General features: G+C 37.9%; 4 protein-coding genes and 1 pseudogene across 6 annotated transcripts; all 5 read right to left on the bottom strand.

The window, feature by feature from the left end:
• Positions 1–1,422: 1,422 nt before the first annotated feature.
• On the bottom strand, positions 1,423–4,231 carry LOC114516701 (E3 ubiquitin-protein ligase TRIM33-like). Its single transcript, XM_028536250.1, has 4 exons — positions 4,120–4,231; positions 2,822–4,016; positions 2,623–2,646; positions 1,423–2,032 (listed from the first exon to the last, which is right to left on the bottom strand). The coding sequence occupies exons 2-4, from the start codon at positions 3,966–3,968 to the stop codon at positions 1,992–1,994; spliced, it is 1,212 nt and encodes a 403-aa protein (XP_028392051.1). The 5' UTR covers positions 3,969–4,016; positions 4,120–4,231; the 3' UTR covers positions 1,423–1,991.
• A 734-nt stretch (positions 4,232–4,965) lies between these two features.
• On the bottom strand, positions 4,966–8,657 carry LOC114516690 (E3 ubiquitin-protein ligase TRIM33-like). Of its 2 annotated transcripts, none has more exons than XM_028536233.1 (5): positions 7,405–8,657; positions 7,061–7,081; positions 6,338–6,589; positions 5,855–6,182; positions 4,966–5,482 (listed from the first exon to the last, which is right to left on the bottom strand). In XM_028536233.1, exons 1-5 carry the CDS (start codon positions 8,504–8,506, stop codon positions 5,443–5,445), a joined length of 1,743 nt encoding a protein of 580 aa, XP_028392034.1. In that variant the 5' UTR covers positions 8,507–8,657; the 3' UTR covers positions 4,966–5,442. The 2 variants fall into 2 exon arrangements, with proteins under 2 accessions (XP_028392034.1, XP_028392035.1); XM_028536234.1 differs by having other exon boundaries at positions 5,855–6,122.
• A 1,744-nt stretch (positions 8,658–10,401) lies between these two features.
• On the bottom strand, positions 10,402–16,796 carry LOC114516826. The gene is made up of 8 exons (XM_028536413.1): positions 15,390–16,796; positions 15,130–15,162; positions 14,203–14,463; positions 12,420–13,601; positions 12,198–12,230; positions 11,652–11,929; positions 10,784–11,158; positions 10,402–10,618 (listed from the first exon to the last, which is right to left on the bottom strand). The coding sequence occupies exons 1-7, from the start codon at positions 16,525–16,527 to the stop codon at positions 10,802–10,804; spliced, it is 3,282 nt and encodes a 1,093-aa protein (XP_028392214.1). The 5' UTR covers positions 16,528–16,796; the 3' UTR covers positions 10,402–10,618; positions 10,784–10,801.
• A 1,003-nt stretch (positions 16,797–17,799) lies between these two features.
• LOC114516647 (E3 ubiquitin-protein ligase TRIM33-like) lies at positions 17,800–21,829 on the bottom strand. 2 transcript variants are annotated; one of them, XM_028536174.1, is made up of 5 exons: positions 20,518–21,829; positions 19,881–19,913; positions 19,048–19,308; positions 18,191–18,522; positions 17,800–18,026 (listed from the first exon to the last, which is right to left on the bottom strand). In XM_028536174.1, the coding sequence occupies exons 1-4, from the start codon at positions 21,653–21,655 to the stop codon at positions 18,197–18,199; spliced, it is 1,758 nt and encodes a 585-aa protein (XP_028391975.1). In that variant the 5' UTR covers positions 21,656–21,829; the 3' UTR covers positions 17,800–18,026; positions 18,191–18,196. The 2 variants fall into 2 exon arrangements, with proteins under 2 accessions (XP_028391975.1, XP_028391976.1); XM_028536175.1 differs by having other exon boundaries at positions 19,048–19,305.
• Positions 21,830–23,634: 1,805 nt separating this feature from the next.
• Positions 23,635–27,333, bottom strand: LOC114516576 (annotated as a pseudogene).
• Between the last annotated feature and the right edge of the window lie 594 nt (positions 27,334–27,927).

Below are 27,927 nucleotides of genomic sequence, written 5' to 3'. Positions count from 1 at the left end.
CTAAACTAGTCACACACTTCCACACGTATACAAAATTTGCCGACTTCGCATGGCTTTATTTCCTTACTTTACAAAATTCACAGCCAAGCTGGGGATTTTTTTCTAATTATAGCATCTTTCCGGAAAATTCCTTTTCATCGCGAAGACTGAAAAGTAGTCTGAACCGCATGAGGTCAATTTGCTTAAGGTGGCTTGATACCGACTTGATGGCTTCATTTCCTTATATATTCTGTTCTTTGTTTGCAATAAAGCATAATTTACTTTTATGTCATCTCAGCCTTATATCGCTGGTGGTCGGGCCGGGTCGGCGACATACTGCTAAAGGCTAGTGAGAAAGGAAATTAGTTAATAACAAAGCACTTAACTTGTTAGTGATCACTGACAAACGCCATTGTCGACGACATTGAGAACCCGGCATTATCAGTATAAGACGGAAATAATTGTATTGGGCGTTGAGGGAGATAAAGTCTTCAAGGTCAATGCGGATTAGTTCATTCACTATTGTCTTATCGCATTCGCTCGACTGAAATTCGCCGTTTAAATAGATTCGAGTCCTCGCACGGTCTTACTGTTTCTATTATATATGTATATACAATTCATCATGAAAGATTAATAGATACACTTATATACCCTGTTTCATCATGAAAGAGTTTTTAAATAATCTGTAATAAAAAACATTAGGCATTTGATATTATTATCGGGCGTCTCATATGTATATTATCTAAATAAAACTAAGATCTATTTTCACTTTTGTCCTGAGGTCCAAGGAATGACTTGGTTAAAAATGACTTTGCAGTTTGCGCACATCTTATCATAATGTTACTACTTAGGTCCGACTTACCTTTATTCAGGAAAAAGTAGATCTGAAAGTTCTAGAAGGAAAGCTTTCTTTTAAAAAATATTTTGGTGCAAATTGACAGGAAAATGTACTTTGAGAAACAAATCGGTTCTTTTGTCAGTGATCACTGACAATGCTGTCGCAGATTGTCGGTGGAATATGAGAACCTGGCTTTACAGCGCAGAAGTAGTTTGTAGCTATGTTGTGATTTTGGTCGCGTCGAATCAAACAATAGATATTTGGGACCTTAAGATATATACACCAAATGTAAGAGGGGGACGTGATATGAAATCAGCTGGTAGTATTAAGAACCCAGTTTTAATTAGTGTTACATAGAGCTCTGACCTTGTTTACCAAAATGAGTCCATAATTTTTATTCCTGTTGTGAAGCTTTGGAAATGTAAACAGTATTATAGCTACTTCACGTCCGCTTCGTAGATTCGGTGTATCTTAAAGTCCTAATCATTATCTATAATAAGATGAGATTTTAAAACGACTAATGAGGTATATATTATCTCGTATAAACTAGGCATAAATCACACAAAACTCTTGATTCAAATATCTTTCTTTATTTTATCGATCTCTATGCATCTCAGACTTTACAAACTACAAAAATTTCAGATTTGTATATTCATGCATACACTCTTTTAAAATGCGAATTATAATATCGTCCACATCAACATCACTTAATTATTTATAATTAGTTGAACGCAATTATCATTCAGACGAGTGCAAAAGAGGGCTTATGCCTCAATGATTCTTATTTGATTCATGGCGGAACAATGAACTGTAATAAAACCGGCTGGAACTCTTATAGTTCAGCGTAATAGTTTGTTTAAGCCAAAAAATTCTCTGTTTCTCGTGGATGGTTGAATTTTACATAGTTCTAGACAGTCTTAGATAATTACTCTCAGACTCTCTACATCTGTCTCAAAAAAAACTACCTTCATATGTCAGCTCAAAGATGACGGCCAAGTTAGCATTCCAGGTTTTATTAAAGTTCACTAGGGCGGAATTTGAAATGTCGCGTTTGTACGTTTGTTCACACGTTCACATACGCCAGGGTAAAAACCGTATATGCGAAAATTGCATGGTGTGAATGGGCGTTAATGAAAACCAATTGTTCTCCCTGAAATCTTCTATGAATACAGTTTCAATAGAAAAATTTCGTTCTACGGCTAGGAATCGGGCGGTCTAGAGAAATAAACAAGGTTATACGGTCATCATTTGAACTTTAAAGCGTGAATAAATCGTAATTTAAAGTTAGTATGCGTTTCAAGAGAGGGACTTTTTAATACGTTCCAAGCAAAGAGCGTCCTTCAGGCACACCTTGTAAATTCGATCAGGCTAATAATAAGATATATCAAAATAGACTGTGAATTATTAGAATAAAAGCACTTAAAAAAAGGTGAACGTCCACACTTCAAGTCGGGCATTTATTTGCGGTCAGATTCTGATTCGCTATGAATGGGGCCGCCAGTAACCTTCCTATACACACGATTTCAGTCATGCTTTCTTCAGCTTTAGGTTTTGACTCCGATAGCGCTATAAATTTTGATGAATGAGCTGTATCAACCACACTCGCTCAATATGTAGACATACTAAAAGCCTCGGTCTGATATTTTACAGTACAGACCTCACGCTTGGTTAATAATAAACGAAAAGTTACAGTTAATAAATTATGTAGACAGTTCATGCTAAAATTCAATCTAATGCTAAATATGTTTCCTAAGACTCAAAACTATATGTGGAAAAGCTTTATTAAAACTCATTTCTGTACTTACCATTTTGCTGAAAACAAGTGGAAACTAAAAAAATATATAAAATGTTGGGATTTCTTATAAGTACACAATGCAGCCTACATCACAACCTCGTTGGCATGTCTGGAATTTCTGACTGCCTTTTATTCAATATAACGAATGAATTGTTTATTCATTTCTGTCAAGCTCTCATGAAATTAAACAGATTTTGTATTAAACCTACCCACATTTCCTAGATCATTCAGGTTTATATTATCAACAATAGTCCCGGTGGGTTTTGCCTGGTATTCGATGGTACCATCATGAATTGGTTCCATCCGATCTGGGCGTTCTTTCTTTATAACCTCGGCGTTAAGCTGAAGTTCTCTGCCTAGTAAAATGACTTCTTCACTGCTCGCTCTTTCGATGATATTCTTTGCAAAATCCAGTGAACCATTCACCTTCTCATGATAGGCTTTCATGTCGCATTGTTGTTTCTCAAGCTCCCGGTTCTGGGCGTCTAGCTTTCTGTTGACTTGGCCGATCAAGATTGCTGCCTTGTGTTCTACTTTCTTCGATAACACTTCGCAGATTTCCTTTTCTTGTTTTTTGATCGAAACTTTAGCCTCTTCGGTGGTAACTTGTAGTTTACCAATAGCAGAGCCTATTTTGTTTAGAGCAGTATCAACTTCAGTGGACGTCTTTTGTAAGATGTCAAAAGTTTTCTTTAGGGCTTCCTTTTGTTTCTCAGCCTCTGTATCCATAGGTTGATAATCATGATCGGGTTTCGGATGATCTAATACAACGCAGCTCATACAAGCCAGTTCTTTACAAGTATTGCAATAAAATTCGAGGTGTTTACTTCCGTGACCTTGCTTGTCACAACGTGGTTTCTTCTTGGCTTTGCTTTGGTTTTCAGGTTTTGCCAAATCTTCCAACGACATTACAACATGCTGTTTGAAGTCTGGCCATTTGCTGTGTGTTGTCAAACAGTTCTCGCACAGATAACGCTCGCATTCAAAACATCTGCACTCAACTGATACTTGAGCTTTGCAAGATCCACACTGTAGCTTTTCTTTTTGTTGTTTTATGACAGGCAAAATATCCAGCAAGTTGCTGATGAACTCATTTGGCAGAATTCCTTCGACGCCATCGCCTTGTTTCAGATTTAATTGCGTCTTGCACTTTGGACATTCAAATGCATTATTATATTCACGCTCTTTGACCTTGAGTTCGTCTTCAAAATATGTCGCCAGACATTTTTTGCAGAACGAATGAAAACAGGGAAGTGTCTTTGGTTCTTCTAGAGTTTCTCCGCACGTGCAGCACTTCAAGATGATCGGGATTTCCTCTATTCTTTCGTTAGCATCAGGATCTGGTGCTGCAGCCATTGGTATTGATGATTAGGACTGATAGTTGGCTGTTACACGATACGAAGTCTGCAATCAAAATAAAAGTTTGCCATATTAGCAAATACAATCAAATGCTTTCCACGCTAGTCTCTAGTAAGGATCACTGTTTAAGAATTCATGCAATACCTACTCATTTAGGATACCCATTTCGTAAACAGACGGTTCCTATTTAAAGTTGCATAGATGAGCAATTTTTTAAGCCCACACGGAAGAAAATTTTTACATGAAACCTTATCCTCCTATTTCATGTTGAAACGCATTGAAAGGCCTTGAAACGCCGAAAGCATTAGTCAATTACTATTGTAAATACATCCTGAGTGTTTCCTAATATGTATACAAGGAAATGTTTCTCGATTCTGATTGGGTGGTTTCTGCGAAATTTTTTCGAAACAGCAGTGCAAATTTTTTAGCGCAATTTTTTGTAATAACAATGCGGAACTAGAAACAAACAAATTTAATTGGTTCTCGAAAAACTGCGAGCCAATCACGTTGAAGCCCTGAAAACAAATTTTGAGTGATGTGATTTTCCCGCGAAAACATCCAAGATGGCTGCCGAGAGTTTGCTGGAAATAATACAACTGTAATTAAAATTAACATAAAATTCCGCCGGAAAAGATCAAGCATGAGTGCACCAATTTGTAGGTACAATTTAAATCATAGTATGGACATGCAATCATCGACTTCGTTGTTCAAAATGACATGAAGAGGTAGGTAAACATCATGTGCAGTTACAAATAATAGTTGCTAGCTAATGCAAGAATATAATTGTACATTATGTGTACTAAACGTATACATGGTGAGCTCTTGCAAATATATCCGGGACACGTTTGACACAACAGTATGGACAATGACTTAATTGACTAAATCATATGATACCTGATCATGATTTAATACGAAATTACGAATGTCGAAAACCCCAAAGGCAAAGCACTTGTAAACATGTCAAATGAGCTTAAGTTACGACAGTTTATAAATATTATTCTCTCATAGAGCTTAAGTGACATAGTTTATATTAATTTTCTATCATCCTCATAATTATTCCTGAAATTATCAACTTATTAATTGTTATATTAATTTAAAATAAATGCTTTCCTATCTACAAATAGACTTTTTGGCAAAATTAAAACCTGTCGTCAGTGTCGACTTCCTTCTAAGACTAATGTTTTTGCTATCCTCAAATACTGGAACTTTGGTTTACATGATTTTGAATTATTACATAGCCTTAGTCATTCACTGGATTGGATTAAGATTAAAAGGTCTGTACTAAATTTGTTGTAAATTTTATTGTATATAAAAGCAAAGGTCTGTACTGTAGTCCGCATATAGAAGACTCGGGTCTGGCAAATCGTTTCGTGTGGTCTGGAATGCTTTCCAATATCTTCACTGTCCTTCTGAGATGTTCCTCACAAGTGCCCGGAAATGAATTAACAATGGATCGACTGGTGCAGGAATCTCACGGAGTTGTTGTCTGACATCGAGTCATGGTTGAAAGCCTGAAAACAAAAGTTATTTCGTCAAAATTTTCGCAATGCAATTTTATGAACTATGAACCCATAAGCGTGTGTTGGTCGTCGCCTGGTTAAAGGTTTTTTAGAAAACCAAGGGGATAATTGTGTCATTTAAACACAGGTTTAAATTCATTATTGGCTGATACAGGCCCGTACAGGTGCCTGCGAGCATGTCAACAGCTCCTAAAGTAAACAAATACAGAAAACTTCTTTGGTAAACATTTTATTTGAAATGGTCAAATGTCTTCAACTCTTGTCAGCATTTAATTGTATGGTTCAATATAGACCTTATCCAACTCCATGAAACACTTGTACGTACAAAACCTGGGGATAAGAGTTGAGCAGTAATCATAATACCTTCGTCTGCTGAAAACTTCAATTTCTGATGGTAAGAATTCTTCGCTGCCTGCCAGAAGAGATCTGGCCTTTGAAGTTCCAGGTTTATATCCGAAAGGTAGTTGGTATGTGACCCCAAGGTTGCTGTATGAATGTTTGTTCATGCTGGCATTTGGACTGATGTACAAATCGTGACCACCACCGAAGACCACTTCCCAGTTGCGATTACAACAGATGGCTTTTTCTTTTTGATTTCTCTTGATCGGACACTTAAAAGCCCGCATATTGTCTTCATTATTTTCAAGAGAAAACAGGAATGAGGAGTTTGAACGTTTGTAGTCAAACATGTCTTAAAGAAATGAAGAAACATCAATGCTCAGAATAGAAATCGAAATATGTGTATCCTCTAAAATTTCTTCAAAGGGTACATTTAGGAAACTTTCAGCTGCTTATTATTGTTATATAGCTATCTTCAAAATCATTTTCTGAGCGTGCAAAGTGTACCTTGTGCTTCCCAGCTTTGATCAGTAAAGCCACCAAAGATGTTGGTTCCACATTTCACCAAGGTCAATGTATGTCCGACATTGTCACACTTTTTATGAAACTTTTCTGCTTCCCAACCATCACGCGAAGCTCGATAACGAAGGTGCCAACCAAACCTCTTATCTTCCATCCACTCTACAAGTTGCTTCGCATGTTCAATGTTTTTATCCAAGATGTATGATCCATCACACAAGGACTGCAGCACAGGATCATCTAAAATGATATTCAGTTATTGTGACCTTTGTTTGTGTATGCTGTTCAATGTTGTCAGGGCTGTACGGTCAGGCAATTTTGCTTGGGGGATTGGTTTGATGTACATAACTGATGGGTCTAAATATATCACTGACGCTTCATCGAGTAAATAAGTTGAATAACGAGCGAGTTCTGTTTCATAAAACAGAACCAAGGAACTCTTTAAGAATTGAGATGATGACTGACGGTTATTTTGACTGCCAACTTTAAACCCAATTAGAGCTGAGTTTGTTGCCATTCAGTATATCCAGTCCCCTTAATGTTTTTGAACAAAGTCGATTAGTTTCGCTTTTGCACCAATATAGCGTAATTTATGTAACCATAATTTATTACATCAAAAGGCGATAACAATGTGCAGTGTTGAAACGCAATAAGTCATTCTCAAAGGTATAGAAATAATGAAAAAGAATGATGAGTAATTACTCCACTTACCAAGTCGCCAATGACTACAATCTGCGAAAGAAAAAGAAAAAAAAGAAAATGTTTGAGTTAAATAAATATACTGAATGTCATGCATGCGTGCATCATATCTCTTCTGAATTGCGCTGAGGACTTCTGCTGTTTTTGATCGATTTTATCTCGCACATTTTGGCTACAAAGTTAGACTGGTAAAAATACAGTACGTACTATTTTGTCTTTAGTATTGAGCGAACGTCGACCTAGATGTTGAGCGATATAAATGCCTTATAGCACTGAACTAGGCATGTCTGGCATGTCGGAATAATATGTTTTGACTATTACCTTAAATTACTTTAAAAAAAATTACACGGACCTACCCATATTTCCTAGAACATTTAGCTTCACATCGCAAAGAACAGTTTCGATTGGTTCTGGCTGATATTCAATGCCGCCATCATGAATTGGTTCCATCATTTCTGGGCATTCCTTCTTGATATCGTCGGTGGAGGCCTGGATTTTAGCGCAAAGCAAAACGATTTCTTCATTATTCGCTTTTTCGATAACATTCTTCGCAAAATCCAGCGAACCATTCACCCTCTCGTTATAGGCGTTAACCTCGTCACTTTGTTCCAATAGTTTTTGTTTCACATGCTGATATTTTTTGTCAATTCTACAAAGCAAAATATCTGTTTTCTCTTCTACTCTCGTGGTTAACTCCTGCAAGATTGCCTTCTTTTGTTCCTCTACCAAATCTTTAGCACTTTTCGTGTTGCGGTCAAGATCCTTGGTTGCCTGATCTATTTCCTCTAAGGAACTTTTGACTTCGCCTGACGTCTTCTGTAAGATATCGAAAGTTGTTTTCAAAGATTTCTTCTTTTCCTCGGCAAGTATATCGGTCGATTGACAATTATGACCAGGTCCTGATTGATCCAATAAAACGCAGTTAATGCAAGCAAGTTCCTGACAGGTGTCGCAATAAAACTCGTATGGTTTATTTCCGTGTCCTTTCTTCTGGCAAAGACCAGGCTTGTTTTTTGCTTTGTTTTGGTTCTCAGGTTTTGTCAATTCTTCTAATGTCAGCACAACATGTTGTTCGAAGTCTTGCCAATTATTATGTGTTTTCAAGCAGTCCTCGCACAAAAAGCGTTCGCATTCAATACATCTGCATGTGACCGGCCTTTGAGCTTCGCAAGATTCACAAGAAAACCCCGGTGTTTGCTGCTGTATTTCCAACATGTTATTAATGAAACAATTTGCCGGCGCAGTTCGTTCCCTGCCATCGCTTTCCTCAGGTTCAAATTTAGTTCTACACCTAGGACAGTTGAGACGATCCCGAGCTCCAGGTTTCTTTTGAGCTTTCTCGCGTTCAGTTGCAATATATCCCGCGAGGCATTTTTTACAGAACGAATGGAAGCAAGAAAGAGTCTTCGGTTCATCCAAGAGCTTTTTACAAACGCTGCACGTTAAAAGCGCTTCCATATTACTTCGGCTAATAAAGGATAATGTATACAGCAGATTGCCAAATACTATTAGTAGTCAGTGCAGTCCGTATTCAACTGAGCGTAAGCTGGTTTCTCCCTTAAAATGTTCTCCAGCTGCCCAAAAGGATTGAACGGAGAGACACTTTTGTGAAGCCTTTTGGCTGAAGCATAAACGTGTTTACATATCTGCGGTATATTCCAAATCTGAATTTGTCTGTGAAATCGTACACTATTATTTATCTTAAAGAGTAGAAACACCGCCTTTGTAATACAAGCACCGTCAATCAAGTATTTAGCTCTTATTTTAATTAAATGGTATGCAGACGCGACAGCGTATTATACATAAACCAAAAAGTCCAAATTCCACCAAATAATTGCTTCGGTTAATCGTTTAATTCTCAAAAGAGATCCACTCTAAAGCCATTGATTTTTTAACAATGTAATCAAATATTTAACTGAGTACACTTCTTGAAATGGATATAGACTATGTTATGAGATTTGACTATATGAGAACAAACGTGGATAAACAAAGGAATATTTTTTGCTCACCTTTTAACTTATTGCACAATTGATTTAATGAAAATTCTTCGTTTATTTGAGATCCTGGTGATAGGTTACATCTTGCAGTGTCGCCGCCTGTCCTGCAGGCCATTGATCTGTGCTTGTAGCACAGTTGTAGCGCCGGTTATATTTGTCCGGTGACGTATGAAGTGTGGGCGGCATTTGGATCTGAATATTTGTAAGGATTAATTCCAGCTTCCAGTTCTAAAGCACGATCCAATTTTGTTGGATCCAACTCACTTCTGACGTATGAAATATAGTTGGCTATTGATAAAGCAGTACTGCATTGGCTTCAGTGAATTTGATGCTCACATACATTACAAGTCAACAGACTATAAAACATCCATCAGAGGTTAACAGACCTTAAGCCATGCTAACATAGCAAGTGTTCTTTAATAAAATAGTTATTTTTTAAAGAATGAATCTCATACTGCCTTGAAGTTATAAGCATGATTACATAACATCATAACAACATCTTCTACAGCCTTGAAGTTCTAAGCATAAACGTTCTTACATTCGAACCTAACTTTTTTGGCCTTACTAAATAAATAAATTATTCTGTTTTTTGTTTTTTTTTTAACATATACGTATGTTAAAAAACCACACTACGGTAAAAAACCATTAAGATGCATTTTTTTGAAGCTAATATGGCTTGAAATCTTGTTTGCTATTTCAGAAGGGTCTTAATAAGTTCCCAGGGTTTGTGGCGTCGGGTAACAACAAACTGAGATGATACTTCATATTACAAGGCGTATAATTGAAACTTACTATTATTTCAATAAAAACTAATTACATGCAGTGTTGCTTAAAGTAGGATCAGGTAAAACTACATTTCTGAGTACTACAATGTTAGATAGGGCGGTCAAACTACAGGCGGCCCCAAAATTGTGCGAGAAATTTTTCGGGGATTTGTCAATATAATGTAGTAATATATAATGTCAAACTATAATAAAAACATATGCAATTGCCGAATATTATCAAACTCGTAACTACCAATGACATTATTATTATTAAAGGTTTTCGATAATTCACGCACGTCTGCGCAGCAAACAGTTGTAATTTATTTCGACTAACGCTAAATCCACTTCGGCGTAATTGCTGTATGCCAATTTCTATGCCACATCATTCTGCATTTGCCGTTATGCCTCTGAAGCTTCTCGTGGAAAATGTTCATCTGACATGATTAGCGTCGTTTAAGTTTATGTACAAATTATCAGTTTCTTCGCATGCATTAAATGACCAGTGGCGTAGCCAGCCTGACGATTTTGTCCCGCTATGTAAATTTCCTGTTATTATAATATTAATTGTTTAGAAATTTATTGTTTTCACAGAAGCAGTCAATGAACGCCAAAATATTAGCATAGTGGGACAACTCGTCAGTCTGGCTGCGCTACTGCACAAGAGAGTTGCTGGCAATGTAGAAGGAATCAAACATACGTTTCTGTTTATGGTCTGTTCTTTAGTAGTGTATGCCTAGTTAAACACAGTGCAAGATTTGCGGTAGTCAACTGTATAACTATCCTGTAATATCAACAGCCAATACACACCCCTAAAAAGTAAAACAAATTAAAATTAAAGTCCGGTTATACATTTACGTGCAACTAATAAGAACACGGCACAGCAAAGGAAATCAACATCGATTTTTGAAGTTGTCCACGAGTAAAACATGGAGTTTTTAACTTTGAAAAAGCACAAAAATCCTCAAATAACTCACCTCAAGGATGAATTGGATTTAAATCACCAGGTTTCTCCAATCCCCTCTTAGCACTGGTTCAATCAAGCCATCCTGGTTGATTTCTCTCAAACAATCGGCTAGTTTTACTCTTGAGAAATCCTCACTCCGGTTAAAAACAGATAACGCTTTTTCGGCTCGACTGCGGTCATCTTTGTATTTATCACAGGTACGAATTGTATTCCTATCTGCTGCCACTATCTCTAAAAGAGCGGCAAGACAGTCCCAGTCCACAAAAATTAGTCGACTTAATCTGTACAATTCTCGAGATGAAAGAGGTGTGTGCGCCAACTGGTTGTCTTGATCGCCTCCAGCTTGCGATTGTGACCTTGTTTCCTGCACGTCTTCAGTTTCATCCTGTGAAGAAAGAATAATTTATAATCATCGAATCATTGGAATAAACGGTGAAGCCTGCACAAAAGAAAAGGGGAAATATCATGCAGGTTTCATGATCCGGCTTATACATTCGTCACGCTATATCCCTTAAAATGATGGTAAGAGGTTGATGAGTCGTATATTAATTCTACAAAACCTGAGCGCAAGAATTTTCTCTTTCGACTTAACGACCGCGACGTTTTATCTCAGAATATGGGGGTGTTCGTGGATATACAGTTTTGAGATGGTTGGTGAAGGTAACATTATTTGAGTCCAAACTTTTAAAACTCATTCAATAGCATCATCCTCAAGTTCAACCGCGCCACCGTTGAAAAAATCGACTGCAAAATGACATCAAAACGAAAGGATTGGACGCGTCCTCTTTGCGATGTGATGGATGCTATATCCACGACGTTCTAATATTTGAAAAAAACCCCATTTACAAAATCACCGTGAAAAATTTAAGCAAAGCTACCTCTCTTTCCACTGGGCGTTCTAAATCTTTACTTAAATCTCCTCTATTCAATTCATGAAAACACTTTTCCAGAGTATTGCGATCAAAAGACTTGCTTGCATTAAAACGCTGGAGAACTTGTTCTGCTTTTGAAGAAAATTTTGTGTAGTGGAATCTGATTTCCTCGCGTTCATAGTACGGAATGTCCAAGAGCCCTGCTAAGCAATCCCAATCCAACCCAACTTTTTTGCTGATCTGACATATTTCACCGTTTGTTAGTTTTGTCGTCCGATGCACAACTATAAAAAATAGAAGAAAAATCCTAAAAAAAATTCCAGGAATACATTTCATGACGGTAATTATCACCTTTGTATTTATTTATGTAATTGGAAGGGTTTTTGTGAAAGATGCAAATTTTCGACCCTTCCTTTAAATTTGCTCTTTGTTTATGGGGATACATGTATAATTTAGCGCGAGAAAATTGCAAGATGTTTTACATTATCTTTTTGTCACAATAATTTTTGCTATACTTGGCGCACTATATTTCGGAAGAAGCTTGATGTTTACCTCCTGGCAACGAGTCTCTTGCTGAGCGTCGTTCTTTGTTAAGAGTAAAAAGAATAAAAGCATATTTTAGAAATGATCAATTATCCATCAATGGCGGATTCAGGGTAAATCAGAATAAATTACATGAAAAATTAAATTATGGGTGGAATATGGGTGGTTTTCTTGCGAATTGAATATTCGATATAACTTTTTGTATTATTCAAGTTTATTTTTGTGAAATACCTTCTTGTGCTGATTCTTTTCTCGCTTCTGACGCCCTTTCTCCATTGTTGCCGAAAAATAACGTCCACAACAACGTATTCTCAAACACTTCACTAATCTTAACCTTTCCATTTGCTGGATTGTTTATTCCAATTTCCAAGAAATCGCTGCTGATCGCATAACCGGAAGAGTCCAGTTCAGCCTGATTAATCTTGAAGGAAATATGACGGCTTTCGAGCCCAGGAAAGCTCAAAGATATTTGAAGATCACGATCTGTGTGAACACGTTTCAACCCTCCTTTTTCCCCTGTGAGGTAACCTCGGTCAAAATGGTCCTTCAACTGTTTAATACCGTCTTCCTCGTTATCATCAACAAACTCGCTGACTAAAATAACAGCAATATCTATAGTTCCTATTGAAGGTTTTGTACGATACAAGGCATAGGCTCGGCAGACAAAGGTGTCGTTGAAGTGACAAAGGATGCGAGCTAACACTCCTCGTCTCGCCAGAATGAAAGTATAGAAAGAACAGCCATTAATTTTCACACTTAGAACTCCTTTAACGTTGTCTTTTTTGATATCAGTATTCAGAACTTCCCATGAAGTCTTTCGGCAATTGCAATTGTACGAACCATGTAGAATGAAATGTTCAGCCTTGGAGACAGTCATTTCGAATCTAATCATGAGAACTGCTGGTTTTAAAAATTTCACGCCGTCCGGAAGAAGTTCAACAACACGAACAATAGCATCGACAAGACCTAAATCTAGCAATGATTTAGGGGTAATATTCCGCGTACTGCTAGCGGTTAAAGTTATTTCTGTGTCTGTAGATACACATCCAGCGTCCAACTTCAGCGTGACGTCGTCTAACTTGATAACTGTTGTATTGGAAAAAACTTCAATTTCTGATGGCGTGAATTCCCTCCTACCCGCAAGTAGAGCTTTGGTCTCCTGAGTTCCGGGTCGATATTGCGGAGGAGATTGGTATGTAAAACCCAGGTTGCTGTATGAATCTTCGTTTGTGTTGGCGTTATCACTAATGGATAGATCTCGACCACTACCAAATACAGCTCCCCGTAGAGGGTGACAAAGAATTGCATTTTTAATTTGACCTTCCTTGATCGGAAACTTGATCGCCCCTAAATTCTCTTCGTTTTCAATTGTAAACAGAAATGACGAGGTGGATTGTTTGAACTGAGGAAAACCTGAAAGAAAAGAAGAAATATATACATCGGAATACTCAAGATCTACTCACACAAACAATGACGTATCATGATTTGGCATAAGATTTACGTTTTGACACCATGTGCACATGAGTACCAAGTACATGTATACCATGAGCACATGAGTACCGAGTACATGTACACAATGTGTACATGAGTACCAAGTACATGTACATGTACACGATGTGTACATGAGTACCAAGTACATGTATACCATGTGCACATGAGTACCAAGTACATGTATACCATGTGCACATGAGTACAAAGTACATGTATACCATGTGTACATGAGTACAAGTACATGTATACCATGTCCATGAAGTAAAAGTACATGTACACCATGTGCACATGAGTACCGAGTACATGTATACCATGAACACATGAGTACCAAGTACATGTACACCATGTGCACATGAATACCAAGCACATGTATACCATGTGCACATGAGTACAATATATAACCTATATGCATGTTCAATTCGCTGAAAAGCTTGAGACATTAAATTATATGCGTCAATTTCTGAAATACATTCGACTACCATTTTGCTCTAAGTTCTTAGGTTCTACAGAGTTCAAGGTATACCTTTTCGTGATGGTAGTTTCCAACTTTGGTCAGTAAAACCACCAAAGATGTTGGTTCCACATTTCACCAAGGTCACCGTAGGTCCAACATCGGCACACATTCTACGAAAATCCTCTGCCCCCCAACCATCACGTGAAGCTCGATAACAAAGTTGCCAACCAAACTTCTTATATTTCACCCACTTTACAAGTTGCTTTGCATGTTCAAGGTTACCCTTTAAGATGGTTGATCTGTCACACAAGGATTGTACTACAGGGTCAGCTGAAATGATATAATTAGAGTTATTCATTTGCGTGTATGAGTATTGGAGGAATCTATCAGATTTTTCAGATTCGTCTCTTTCTACTGAGTAGAGTGGTCATTTTAAACGGGGGGAAGGGGAGGATGACAACAGGTTTACTAGCTAGTATGAGAAATAACTCTTTTAATTGTTTTTTTTAACCAAATATATCACCCTTCAATCTCCTTTAAAAAAGTATTGTCCTCTGGTTTATTTTTAAAACCGTTTTTAGAGGTGCATGGGAGGAGGGTGGGGGGGTATTAGCGCTCTGGAGGGATGTCACGTTTGCCGCACGGAACCTGAAAACCTTACTTTTCGTTTCAAACGCAAAGCGTAACAGTAAAAGGTGGCCTGGACCAGGCCTGGACCTGACCTGGAGCACGATTTTGGTAATGTAAACAGGCTTTACAAATTTTCAACTTCATGGTATGATTTGTATAGCATCCATACTAATTACTAGTATTTCCACTTTTCTGTATGTTTTGGGTCTTGTTCCAAGTATTTTGTCAATTATCTTGTCCATTCGATATCATCAACAAGGAAGACATCATGAAAATTAACATAGCACATATTACCTAGACTTGTCCTAGACCTGGTCCAGGCCAGATCTAGGCCTCTAGTGTAAACGCAGCTTGAAACCACCTTACCTTGTACTCCTGTGTTTTTCAAACGAGGAGAATCTGAAAGAGGAATAAAAATCGGTTTACTAAGAAAATCTTGCCTAAATACAATAAAAATACATGCAAAATACATCTGCATGTTGACTTTGAATAGAGTCAATGCTACCAAGCCGAGTGGTTGAACACTAAGTTAGTGACATTGATGCTTTGAAGATTAAGTTAGCGACATGAAAATATTGCGCATATAATAAGCCTATATACACAACTTGAATGTTTTTTATACATACAAATTTTCCCGTAGCCTTTTAACTTCAAATCCTTGATGAAATCTGCAGTAGGTTTTAGATAAAACTCAAAGAGGCCATCGTGGACTGGCTCCATATATTCTGGTCGTTCATTCTCAATGCTCCCAGCTTTTTCCTCAATCTCGTGTTTAAGAGCGGGGATTTCTTCGACGCTTCCGCTGCAAAGTATACTCCTGGTAAAAACAAGAGAACTTTTCGCCTTCTCGGAATAAGATTTCACGTCCGCGTGCTGTTTCAACAGGGTCTCTTTGGCTTCGGTGAATTTCATGTCAACTTCATCAAGCAAGGCCCTGGTTTCTTTCTCAAGTCTTTTTGCAAACGCATCCAGGATATTCTGGTGTTCTTTTTTAATGGCGTGTTTCGCATTACCTGAGTTGAACTTGAGATCCTCCATTGCCTCTTCAATCTTACGATTACTCTCGGCTGCATCGTTATTCTGCTTCTGAAATATACCAGCATATGCGTTCAACGCATCTTTGTGCTGTACCACAACGTCTGCCAACGGAAACCACGCATGTTCGGGCCGAGTGTGATTGAGATCAACGCAGTCGCGACAAACAAGGACTTTGCATGTCTCGCAGTAAAACTCCAGAAATTTGTCGTGTTTCTCACAACGAGATTTGTCTTTTGCCTTCGCTCGATTTTCTGGCTTCGCTAATTCTTCCAACGTCAGCACGACGTGCTCCTCAAAGACTGGCCAGTTGTTGTGGGTTTCCAGACACTTTCCACACAGATATTTCTCACACGACATGCATCTGCTGGCAGCAGGAGCCTTCGCTTTACACGACTGGCATTTTACATGATGGGCTTGTTGCTGTATGCTGAGCAATTCCAACAGGTTGTTAATAAAGTGGTTTGCTGGCATTTTCTCGCCAACATTTTCCACTTCTTTGACTGAAAACTTCGTGCGGCATAACGGACATTCGAAGATTTCTGGTTCTTTTGCACTAGCTTCAACTGCTTTCTCGCATTGAGCGGCGACATAATTCTCCAAGCAGTGTTTACAAAATGAATGATAGCATGGCAATGTCCGTGGCTGAGTTAATGTCTTGCTACAAACAGAACACTGTAATAGAATTTCCAATTGCTTCGCAGAATCAGGTTCTGGTGTTGTAGACATAATGCTTTACGGTTTTACAAATAATTCCGTTTCCCCTGACCAGCAAACTGGCGGAAGGGTAACAATTTACATGTACTGGAGACTCAGTGCTGACTGTCACGAGATTATATTTTGTAATATTACACTTATGTTTTACCCTTGTAATGGGCACACGTCTGCAATGTCATTGGTTTATAATTCATAAAATTTTTTAATCTTGCTTAATTTTAATCTTAATGAGGCATACAATTTTATTATATCATGAACATAGTTGCTTATATATGTATAGCTAAAACGCAAAAATGGCTATTCATTCAAGTACAAGTGATTATGAAGATGTTTTTTGATTTCATCACCTATCTTTTACGACACCTAGAGTATCTCAGAACAGACAAACAGATAAACTCTTAAGTGTATATTCCGCTTTGACCTTTAAACTTTGTCATATTGGCTTTGTACTTGGTGTTTCTCTGCCAAATTTATACACCAGAAAAACGGGGTTAGGCTGCTATTCGAATGAGAGTGTCGTGTACATAATAAGATCAAGACAATATAATATTTTAGTACCGCCTTTCTAAATTCACTATAGAGTATAGACTGTACCAGTTCTAGAAAGGCGATTAAAATGACATTATATGTATACAGCCTAGATAATCTGCACGTAAGATCATCTGATATGGATGCTAAGAATTACCTTATCTCGATCATCTTGCCCACAAAGACCACTTTCAAGTTTCAACCTTTCGGTTATTCAATCAGTTTGTTGTGTTGAACATTCAACACTTAACAACCTGCTTAAAATAACGTCAAGTAGCTAATTTTTCAAAATCATGCCAGGTTAAAATATCTTGGACTTGTAGTATATTGGAGTGTATATATATGCATGTCTATCTGCATGTCTATGGTTCGTCTACCTCAGATTTACATACAATGCAGTGCTTCTTTACTAGATGTTTTAAGCGAAATTATTCTAGTAAACATTATGATGTATACAAGCTAGTAGAGAAAAGATAGTAAATAATGATAACCGCCGTTTAAACACATGCTACCTATTGTCAAAGACACATCTAAGCGTCTTCGTAATAAAAGCTCATTGAGGCCAAAATGTAATGCAGAATGCTTCAAAAATAGCTTTTTTAACAGACTGATATTTAACTATAATTTGCATATGGCTATTTGAATAGACAGTTTTACTATGATATTGATGTAATATGTATCTTCTGTGTTACAAGTTTCAAATATGTAAGTTTGGTATATATTTTATCAAATGATTAATACATACTAAAGACTAAAGACTAGTTACATGCTTACGCAAAATTTTATTCGCGGTTTTTTAACTGAGAAATTCTGTTATTGATGAAGCAGTAGTGCATTGTCTTCAGTGGATTTGCTGCTCATACACATTACAAGACAATTAACAGACTATAAAACATCCATCAGAAGTGAATTGGATCCAACAAAATTGCATTGTATGAACAGAACTTGATTTGGGGTCGAGAAATGGGTGAACATATATCGAACTGAAATGTAAATCAAAAATCGTTTAGTCAAGTTTGTTTCGGTTCCCGTGCTAAAATTTTCCTTTATTTCCATTCATTGCTCAGCAATGCCACCTTGATTTTCTTCTCTTATAATTATTTTAGCTGTCGCACATATGAAAACAATGGATGCATCATATATTTACCTGCACTCAACTGTGGAAAACTTCAATTTCACACGGTGTGAATTCAGAGCTACCGGCCAGCAGAGCATTGGTTTGTGGTGTACCGGGTTCAAATCCTGGAGGAGGTTGGTATGTTTCGCCGAAATTGCTGTATGAATGTCGGTTTGTGTTGGCTTCATGACTGATAAAAAGATCATTACCACCACCGAAGATTGCTCCACAGTGAGGATGACAAACGATTGCTTTGTCATTCCGACCATCCTTGATCGGGCACTTAAATGCCTCGATGTTCTCCTTATTTTTAAGAGAGAATAAAAATGACGAGACCGAATGTTTTAACTCCAGACCAAAAACTGAAACAAAAAAGAAATGTTCTCATTAAGAAAGTTGGGATAGCACTTAAGGCAAAGAGTTTCGTGTCAAAGTTATTTCTCCTGTGGAAATAATTTCCCTTGATACAGATGTTTTATTTCCTTAAAATTAATCATCCGAAAATTCGCGCTATGTTGCCGAATAGCGTCCGGGGTTATTTGTGAGCATTACGCTTTGCTCGATGCAGGGTTAAGTCCCCGAGAAAAAATAATTAGCGCAATACTTGGTTCGATCAGCTTTGGCAATTAGCACGTATGAAAGACGGAGAATTCGCTGTTGATCAGATAAACATTAATTTTTTATCACAATTATTTCAGAATCCGGCCGCAAACTTTTGACTAGCACTCTTCAGTTTCCTCCAAGAACGTCCCCTCAAACGAATGTCCCCGTTCACCGACATGCTTCAATTTATTTCTCGACCACACCTTCCTCGCCCAATTTACTCACACCACTGCACAAACGTGTAGTTTTATTCCAATAGTGTAAGGAAATAGCGCTAAATTTACCTCTCTGTGGGTGATTTTTCCAACTTTGATCGGTGAAACCACCAAAGACGTTAGTTCCACATTTCACCAAGGTCAATGTAGGTCCAACATCGTCACATCTGCCATGAAAATTCCATCCTTCCCAACCATCACGTGAGGCTCGATAACAAAGTTGCCAACCAAACTTGTAATCTTTCACCCACTCCACAAGTTGCTTGGCATGTTCAAGGTTACCTTCTAAGATAGTCGATCTTTCACACAAGAACTGTACGTCAGGGTCTACTGAAATAATATATTGTAGCTACATTGAGTGTGCATGACGTTTGGGAAATACAAGGTTTTAGCGTGAATTTGGCCGTGTTCATTATGCTGGAAGAATGCATGGCTATATGCAGCAAGGTTACAGTACTGTCCAGAAATTACAACACTGCGGTTGCGGTTTGGTCGCGGTTTGGTTGCGGTCGATCCATAGAAACCGCTGACGACTGTATGGTGAAAATACGATCGCGGTCGCCGCGGTTGCTTCCAAACGGAAAGTTATGAACAGCTTAGAAGTTAGAACTACAACACAATAATCATAATCATATTGAAAACATCTTAAGAAATGTCTGGCAGACCAAGTTTGGCCGAGGTTAAACCAACGTCTATGCGTGGTTCGACCTCGGTCTGACCTTGGTTCAACCGCGATCAGACCGAGGTTTGATCTAAGTTAAACGCGGTTTTTAATAGGTTATTTCTGGACAGTACTGTAGGGTAATTCATTTACGCGTGACCCTTCCAACAAAAATTTTAGCGTTTCGTCCGTGCTAGTCGGATAATGACTTCTAAAAAGAATAATTATACCATCAGCTTACCACGCAATCTTGTTTCCTTCCAAGTACGAAAAACTAAAGGAAAAAACGAAAATAGGTTCATTCAAGCGTTCACAGAAATGAAATAAAACAGAATGAATTACTGTCATGCCATTTATGTCATATTCTTGTTGAGGAATTCTGTCTGATGCAGAGTGAACCATCCAGGCGTTTTAAACATCACTTTAATTAAACATCAGATATAAGCTACTTAATATACAGTTTTAAGCTACTTTTAATAGAGTTGAAAGTTCAAAGTTGAATGGTTGAAAAAGATATATGCTTTAAAATTTAAGCTTCACTATAAAGTGAACTGATTCCAATTGATTTGAATTACTATAATAATAATAAAAGAAAATTAAGAAATTGTAATTACCACACGTATATAGGTCCTTTACCTATATAACTATAAGTTTACTTTAGCAGTTCACCAAAACATATAGTTTTAATATATTAATTCCCATTGTCTTATACTCTTACAAATCTTTATAAAATCAAAACACAAAATCCCGGTATGGTAGCTAAACAAAGCCCTTCTATAGTATCTGAGATATATCGTGTATAATAATAATAATAATAATATTAATTTAATATACACATTACTGAACACATTATTTACTCAATACATATTCATACATACCAATTTTTCCTAAGTCATTTAACTTCATGTTCTCAATAACACCTTTGGTTGGTTTTGGATGATATTCAAGAGGACCATCGTGGACTGGCTCCATAATTTCTGGTCGTTCTTTTACAATACTACCAGCTTTTTCCTCAATCTCTTGTTTAAGAGCAAGCATTTCTTCGTCGTTTCCACTCGTAAGAATATTCCTGGCAAAAGCCAGCGAACTTTTCGCCTTTTCGAAATATGCTTTCACGTCTGCTTGCTGTTTCAACAGGGCTTCGTTGGCTTCCGCGAATATCATGTCAACTTTACCAAGCAAGGCTGTTGTTTCTTTCCCGAGTTTTTCTGCAAACGCATCCAGGATATTTTGCTGTTGCTGCTTAATGGTGAATTTTGCTTTAGCTGTATTGTACTTAAGATCCTCAATTGCCTCTTGAATTTTACGATTACTTTCAGCTGCATCATTATTTTGCTTCTGAAATATACCAGCAAATGCGTTCAACGCATCTTTGTGCTGTACCACAACGTCTGCCAAAGGGAACCACGTATGTTCAGGCCGAGTGTGATTAAGATCCATGCAGTATCGACAAATCCGGACTTTGCATGTCTCACAGTAAAATTTAATTATTTTGCTGTGTTTCTCGCAACGAGGTTTGTCTTTTGCCTTCGCTCGGTTTTCTGGCTTCGCTAATTCTTCCAACGTCAACACGACGTGATCGTCAAAGTCTGTCCAGTTGTTGTGGGTTTCCAGACACTTTCCACACAGAAATTTCTCACACGATATGCATCTGCTGGCTGCAGGAGCGTTCGCTTTACACGACTGGCATTTTACATGATAGGCTTGTTGCTGTATGCTGAGCAATTCCAACAGGTTGTTGATAAAGTGGTTTGCTGGCATTTTCTCGCCAACATTTTCCCCTTCTTTGACTGAAAACTTCGTGCGGCATAATGGACATTCAAAGATTTCTGGTACTGAAGCTTTAGCCTTAACTGCCTTCTTGCGCTGAGCGGCGACATAATTCTCCAAGCAGTGTTTACAAAATGAATGATAACATGACAATGTCCGTGGCTGAGTCAATATCTCCATACAAACAGAACACTCTAACAGAGTTTCCATTTGCTTTACAGGAGCAGGACACGATGCAGTAGCCATAATACTTCTTTAAAGGTTTTGATAATCGCTTCGGTCTCCTTGACTTTGCTACAAACCGTCTTTTTATTTAGGTTATCTGCTCATATACGACGGAAACAATTTATGTACTCAACGCTAACTGAGCCCAGAATGTGTAAACCCCTGCCGTTTACCAAGAAATCAAGATACAAAACACTTCATCGTCTGCAATTTAATTGTTTTATTCATGAAATATTTGAAATCTGAGACCCGTTTCCATGGAAGTATGAATAACTTAAATATTAGGTTATTCATTAATCAATATACTGATAAAATATGGGAGCAGACAATGTATGTCGGACATACGCCAGTACGCAAAAAGCTCACTCACACTCTTTGAGTGTGACATGGAAATTTTGTTATTACTGATCAATGAGAAAGTTATTTCTTAGTGAATGAATATAGATCTAAGGTAAAACATTGAAAATCAAGCTATTGTTTGACTGAAAATACCGCCATGGAAAAGTTATGAGAAGATTGAGATCTCCCTCTGAATGAGTTTAAGTGTGAGTGAGCTTTCAGAATACAGGCGATAGACAAGTGCATGACCCGTAAAAAATTTTAAATAAAAAAATTATACGCAAGTTATAAGTTTGCAGGGTTAATAGAGTAATATGTTCTAGAAGGTCCTGTTTCACCCTACATATCGACCATCTCTGGTCTAGCTGTCATGGTTATCGCATGCATTAATTTTAGCTCGGACAAGGTCAAGGCCTCTATACAGCAAGGCAGTCTTTACCAGCCATGTTAATAGTTATAAATTAAGTCCAAAATCTGACCGGACTCTGGCATCTTAGCATGTGAATTAACGTATGCAAACTTGTGTTACGTCCAATTAAATCTCCCCTGACGGTCTTTCCCTTCACGTGGACTTAAGCAATGGCCCACTTTCTCTGCAAGGATTTTGCCTGCTCCCCATGCATGCATTGGTCATTCGCAAGACCTCAGCCAATGCGTCCACAACGCCGGTCAAATATTTAAAGGTATTTTATCGAAAGGCAGCAATACATATCTGCGTTTCAAATATATTATTTTTTTTTTTTAAATTTTTTATAATGATATAAATATAATTATATTAATTATACTGATAACCAAAAACTACGAAAATAAACACCACCCACCTCCCCACAGCAAAGGACCGGCCGTTGTGGCATCCGCATGTAAATACACTGATACGTTATGTTAATTCATATGTTATCTCTGGATAGTCTATGGATATTCTGACTTCTTGTAACATGTAATAAATTGCAGTGATTAAACAATGTCAGGAAATGCTGTCCTTCTGGACAACACCTTCCCACGCGAAGTGCATTTGTACAGGTCATTTTGGTCGAAATCGCGACCTGATTACCTGACCTAGAGACTCGGTGGGTCAGTCAGACAATATTTGAGTCGAGCTGACTGACCTGAACAGGGGTCCGCCTGTTCCCCTGTTATCTAGAGGTTCACCTGCTCTTCTAGGCTCACACCCTCTGCAACTTAGAGGTCCTTCTGTCGTCTTAGGTTAATTAGAGCCTCTAGACCTTTTTTCGAGCGCTTCATGCCCAAATTATATGCCACAAAAATGTTTCTTTGTGTTGTTGCTTGCTAAGTTGCCAGACGTTCAAAATCCTTTTAAAGAATCTCAACATATAAACTACATTGAGTAGGTATTTCACTTTGACCTTTTAGACATGTATGCATGACAGGCCTATATACCTTACCACTTTAGCAGTCTATTTGTTTAGCGTTTGTTGAAATAAACTATAAAAAGTTTACTTCGATGGATAGATCGAGTCTCAGATTGCAGTTATTAACTTTGACTATAACGCTGAATCTGGAACTTCAAAACAATTTGGAAATTGGCAGAGCATTAGCTGAGATTTGAGCATTTTCAGCTCTATTCGTTATTGCTTCTTCATCTATGAACAAATACTCGCCTTCTCATTTGTAATATCATCAAATTATTTAATTTACTGAATATCTGAATAATGTTGAACAATTGCAATTTGTCCTTCAATTGCGAAAAACTTCAATTTCTGATGGTGTAAATTCGTAGCCACCCGCCAGCAAAGCTTTGGTTTTTTCAGCTCCAGGTTGATAACCTGGTGGAGGTTGGTATGTGTCGCCAAGGTTGCTAATGGAATATTGATTTGCGTTGGCATCGTTCGTGATTAGCAGATCAGCATCACCAAAGACTGCTCCACGACGAGGATTGCAGCAGATTGCTTTGCTATTTTTATCATCCTTGATCGGACACTTGAATGCGCACACATTCTTTATATTTTTGAGTGAAAACAGAAATGACGAGTGGGAGGGTTTAAACTCAGGATAGACTGAAACAAAGAACAGGATATTAATTTAGCTACATTTAGATGCATAATTTTATTTAGAAAAAGTTTGCCTTTTGCATGGATCACGTCGACGTGGAATATTGTACATAAGATGCTCATTGCAAAACAAGTGTAGTGTCACCGAAATTTTTGGTACTCAGACTGTTTGCCATTACATTAGCTATGCTCAAGTGGCCGTGACGGAGCTAAAAAGCTAAAGCACCCTTCGCGCGGGCGTACAGGTCGTGATGGAAATTAAACCCCATTTGGAGTCAAACTTCTTCCCAAAAAATCTACATTTAATAGAGTCTAACAAATAGGGTGTAACTGTAGCTTAGGCTGACGGCTGACGCTTATTTCAAAGATCTTAAAACTCTCTTTCTATTTTCATCAGAACAATGAGAAAATGATTTGCACCTACGCAACCTCGTATCTGAAGTCTTCGAAGACATAGCAAGCACCCTGCCGCACAAGTATACACATGTAAATCACTTCGATGCAATACAAGGAGATATTATACAATTATAGAAAATATACCATTGGTTGACTTCCAACTCTGATCAGTAAATCCACCGAAGATGTTCGTTCCACATTTCACCAAAGTCAATGTGGGCCCTACATCGTCACATTGTCTATGAAAATCTTCCGCTTTCCAACCATCACGAGAAGCTCGATAACAAAGTTGCCAACGAAAGTTCTGATCTTCCATCCATTCCACAAGTTGCTTTGCATGTTCAAGGTTACCCTCCAATATTAATGATCTTCCGCTAATGGACTGCCCAATAGTATTTACTGAAATGGCATAGATATTGTAAATCGAATCAGCCGTTGTCTGAAAGAATAGCTTGAGCCATGCATGAATATTTCAGAAAATGATGTCAAGCCAAGAATTGGCTTGATTTCGAGAGGAAATTAAACAACGGGTATACCCTTACCATGTTCTGACGTTTGTGTGCTCATAATACGAGGAACAACTGAAAAGATATGACAGAATAATAAACAATAACCAAACGGTTTATATCCTGATCCAAGCACGCGGGAATGTTGCGAGAATTGCGAGAGTTAAGAAAACCGCGGGAAACACGATCCAAAGGCGAGTGATTTTGCAAGCATTTAAAAGTTTTACAGTTTCTGACCAGCGGGGTATTATCGAGAACTATTGAACGCCAGCTCTACTGCCTCTATATCAAAATTCGATTTTTTAAAACTATTTCACCTTACCATGCTTTTTGAAGGACCTCAGAAAACTAGGAACTGGAAGATAGAGCATTTACATAAGTATAAATTCGTATTTAATAAAATAATTATTTATAATTAATTCACTCCAGTAAGGAATTACCTGATTTATTGAAATACTTTTACCAACCCTAGAACTATAATAATGTGTTTTTATTTTCTTTCTTGCGGTCAAAATTAATATTCTAGCGTTTTCTGCAATCTTATTGGCTACGCGAGCGGTCCGTATGAGGCCTTACGTTTATTGACCCTTCGTTCCGGGGATTCAGCAATATTACCCTCAATGATGCTATGTGGACACTTGACATTTCTGTCGTAATTAGAAACGCTGCATGAGTCGTTTTGTTGGCAAGAACCCCTCCCCCCCCCGACATTGCCGACATTGGACAGGGGTCGAAGGGAGATGAACATTCTCAATTTCGGATGTCATTTCTGCTGAAAAATATGTCTGTTTCCACTCCATACGATATGTCCACGATAATTATTGTATTTTCCCTCACGTTAGGGTTTAATAATGGAAACGTCCGCTGCATGCACCTTACCCTTAACTCTTCTTGTTTGCTTCAGAGGACGAGAAACTGAAAGTGAAAACAAAATTAATACATTTTCTTTTCAATTGTGACGGGTCAATGGAATCCGCTACAGTCGAATGCACACAATCGAAAAAAAAATCAGGCAAAAACTTTCTTTCGATTGAAAAATTCCTTTTGTCCATTCATATTGGGTTTTTTTCTTTTAAACTTTTAAATGCCTTAATTTTCCCGCGTTTCTAAGGGAAAAGTTTCTCGCGTGTGTCACGCGCACGTCACATAGTACATGCACTTATTTGTTTGCGCATGCTAAGACAAAATTCCCACCTCTCTCTTTTTAATTTTGTGTCGCTGCCCTGCCAATAGCTAGTACACGTGCTCAATGTCCTAAATCTCTAGCCATGTTTACATCATAAACTCAACCTACCTAAATTTCCCATATTTGTCGTGTTTATATTGCCAACAATGCTTTTGATTGATTTTGCCTGGTACTCAATGACGCCATCATGAATTGATTCCATTATCTTTGGACATTCCTTCTTTATACTATCGGCGTTAATCTGGATTTCTGTACCAAGTAAAAGGATTTCATCATTGCTTGCCCTTTCAATGATATTCTTCGCAAATTCCAGTGAACCATGCACCTTCTCGTGATAGGCTTTCATATCGTCATGTTGTTCCACAAGTTTCTGGTTAAGTGTCTCGTGCTCTTTGTCTACTTTGTCCAGCAAAAGTGCTGTGGTTTGTTTTAATTTCTGTGTGAAGTCTTGCAAGATTTCTTTCTCTTGTTGCAGGATCATGTCTTTAGCTGTTTTGCTGTTAACTTCCAGATTCTTAGTAGCTTGATCTATTTTCCCTAAAGCGTTCTGAACTTCCTCAAACGTCCTCTGAAGAGTATGTGAAGTTGTACACAGAACTTTCTTGTGAAGTTTAGCTACCTGATCAGTAGGTTCATAATTGTGATTGGGTTTCGGCTGATCTAGTACAACGCAATTAATACAAGACAGTTCTCGACACGTATTGCAATAAAATTGAAGAGGTTTATTCCGGTGTCCTTGTTTCTGGCAACGTGGCTTGGCTTTTGCCTTGCTTTGGTTTTCAGGTTTCGCCAATTCCTCTAAAGTCATCACAACATGCTGTCTAAAATCAGGCCATTTGTTGTGAGTAGCCAAGCAGTTCTTACACAGATAGCGTTCGCAGTCTATACATCTGCATTTGGCTGTTACTCGGGCTTCGCATGAATCGCAATGTAGCTTTTTTGTGTGTTTTTTTGTTGTTGTATGACTGGCAGTATTTCTAACATGTTGTTGATGAAATAATTTGGCGGAATTTGCTCCACGCTATCGCCCTGTTTCAGTTCGAACTGGGTTCGGCACAAAGGACAGTCGAACATATTCTGGTTAATGTCTCTTTCTCTTTCAGCTTTCTCACGTTGAACCTCAATATATCTTGCGAGACATTTCTTACAAAACGAATGAAAGCAGGGAAGCGTCTTTGGTTCATCCAAAATTTCCCCACAAATGCAGCACGCCAGGAGCTCTTCCATTCGCTCGGCCGGAGCAGGATCTGATGCTGTAGCCATTGTACTCGGGTCTATATTTCTAGGAATCACTAGGAATTTCCAGGATATTGACAGTAAACACGTTGAATACTTTTGATGTCTGTATCTGTTTCTCGCATTTCAGTGCGAGTGTTAAATACTTTGTAGTGTTTACAGGCTGTAAACCCAACCATGCAAGAATTCCCTGCTAAGAATTAATCACAAAAATGCTATTATGTTGGTAAAAGGTAACAGCGATTTATTAATTATATTTTATTTTAGGACACTGAAATACCCCCTGCTATTTAAGACGAAGACAGTTTTTATGCACATAAGTACTCATCTTAATCGTAAACTGGTAAACTGTATTAATCTATAATCTTGGTCAAAACCTGTTGAGACTATTCCAACTATTCACCAAGTAAACTACAAGTGACGTCTAACTTCTGACCTCACTCTCAGTATTTCTAATGTTTTTACCAGTGGGATATTCATGATCTCGCGCAAAGCTCACATCGAAACAACATTGATACTGGAAAGCGGGGGGTGAATACATGCATTTGAGTATGCCACTTAAAATGCATGGGATTAATTTATCAGCAGCCCAAAAGGTGTTTTCACCTGCATTCTATGCTT

The sequence above is a fragment of the Dendronephthya gigantea genome, unplaced genomic scaffold, assembly GCF_004324835.1.
Source record: "Dendronephthya gigantea isolate DGI-Jeju-01 unplaced genomic scaffold, DenGig_1.0 000006F, whole genome shotgun sequence".
NCBI lineage: Eukaryota > Metazoa > Cnidaria > Anthozoa > Malacalcyonacea > Nephtheidae > Dendronephthya > Dendronephthya gigantea.
The sequence above is the reverse complement of the archived record's forward strand: the minus strand, read 5'-3'. Positions and strand labels throughout refer to the sequence as shown.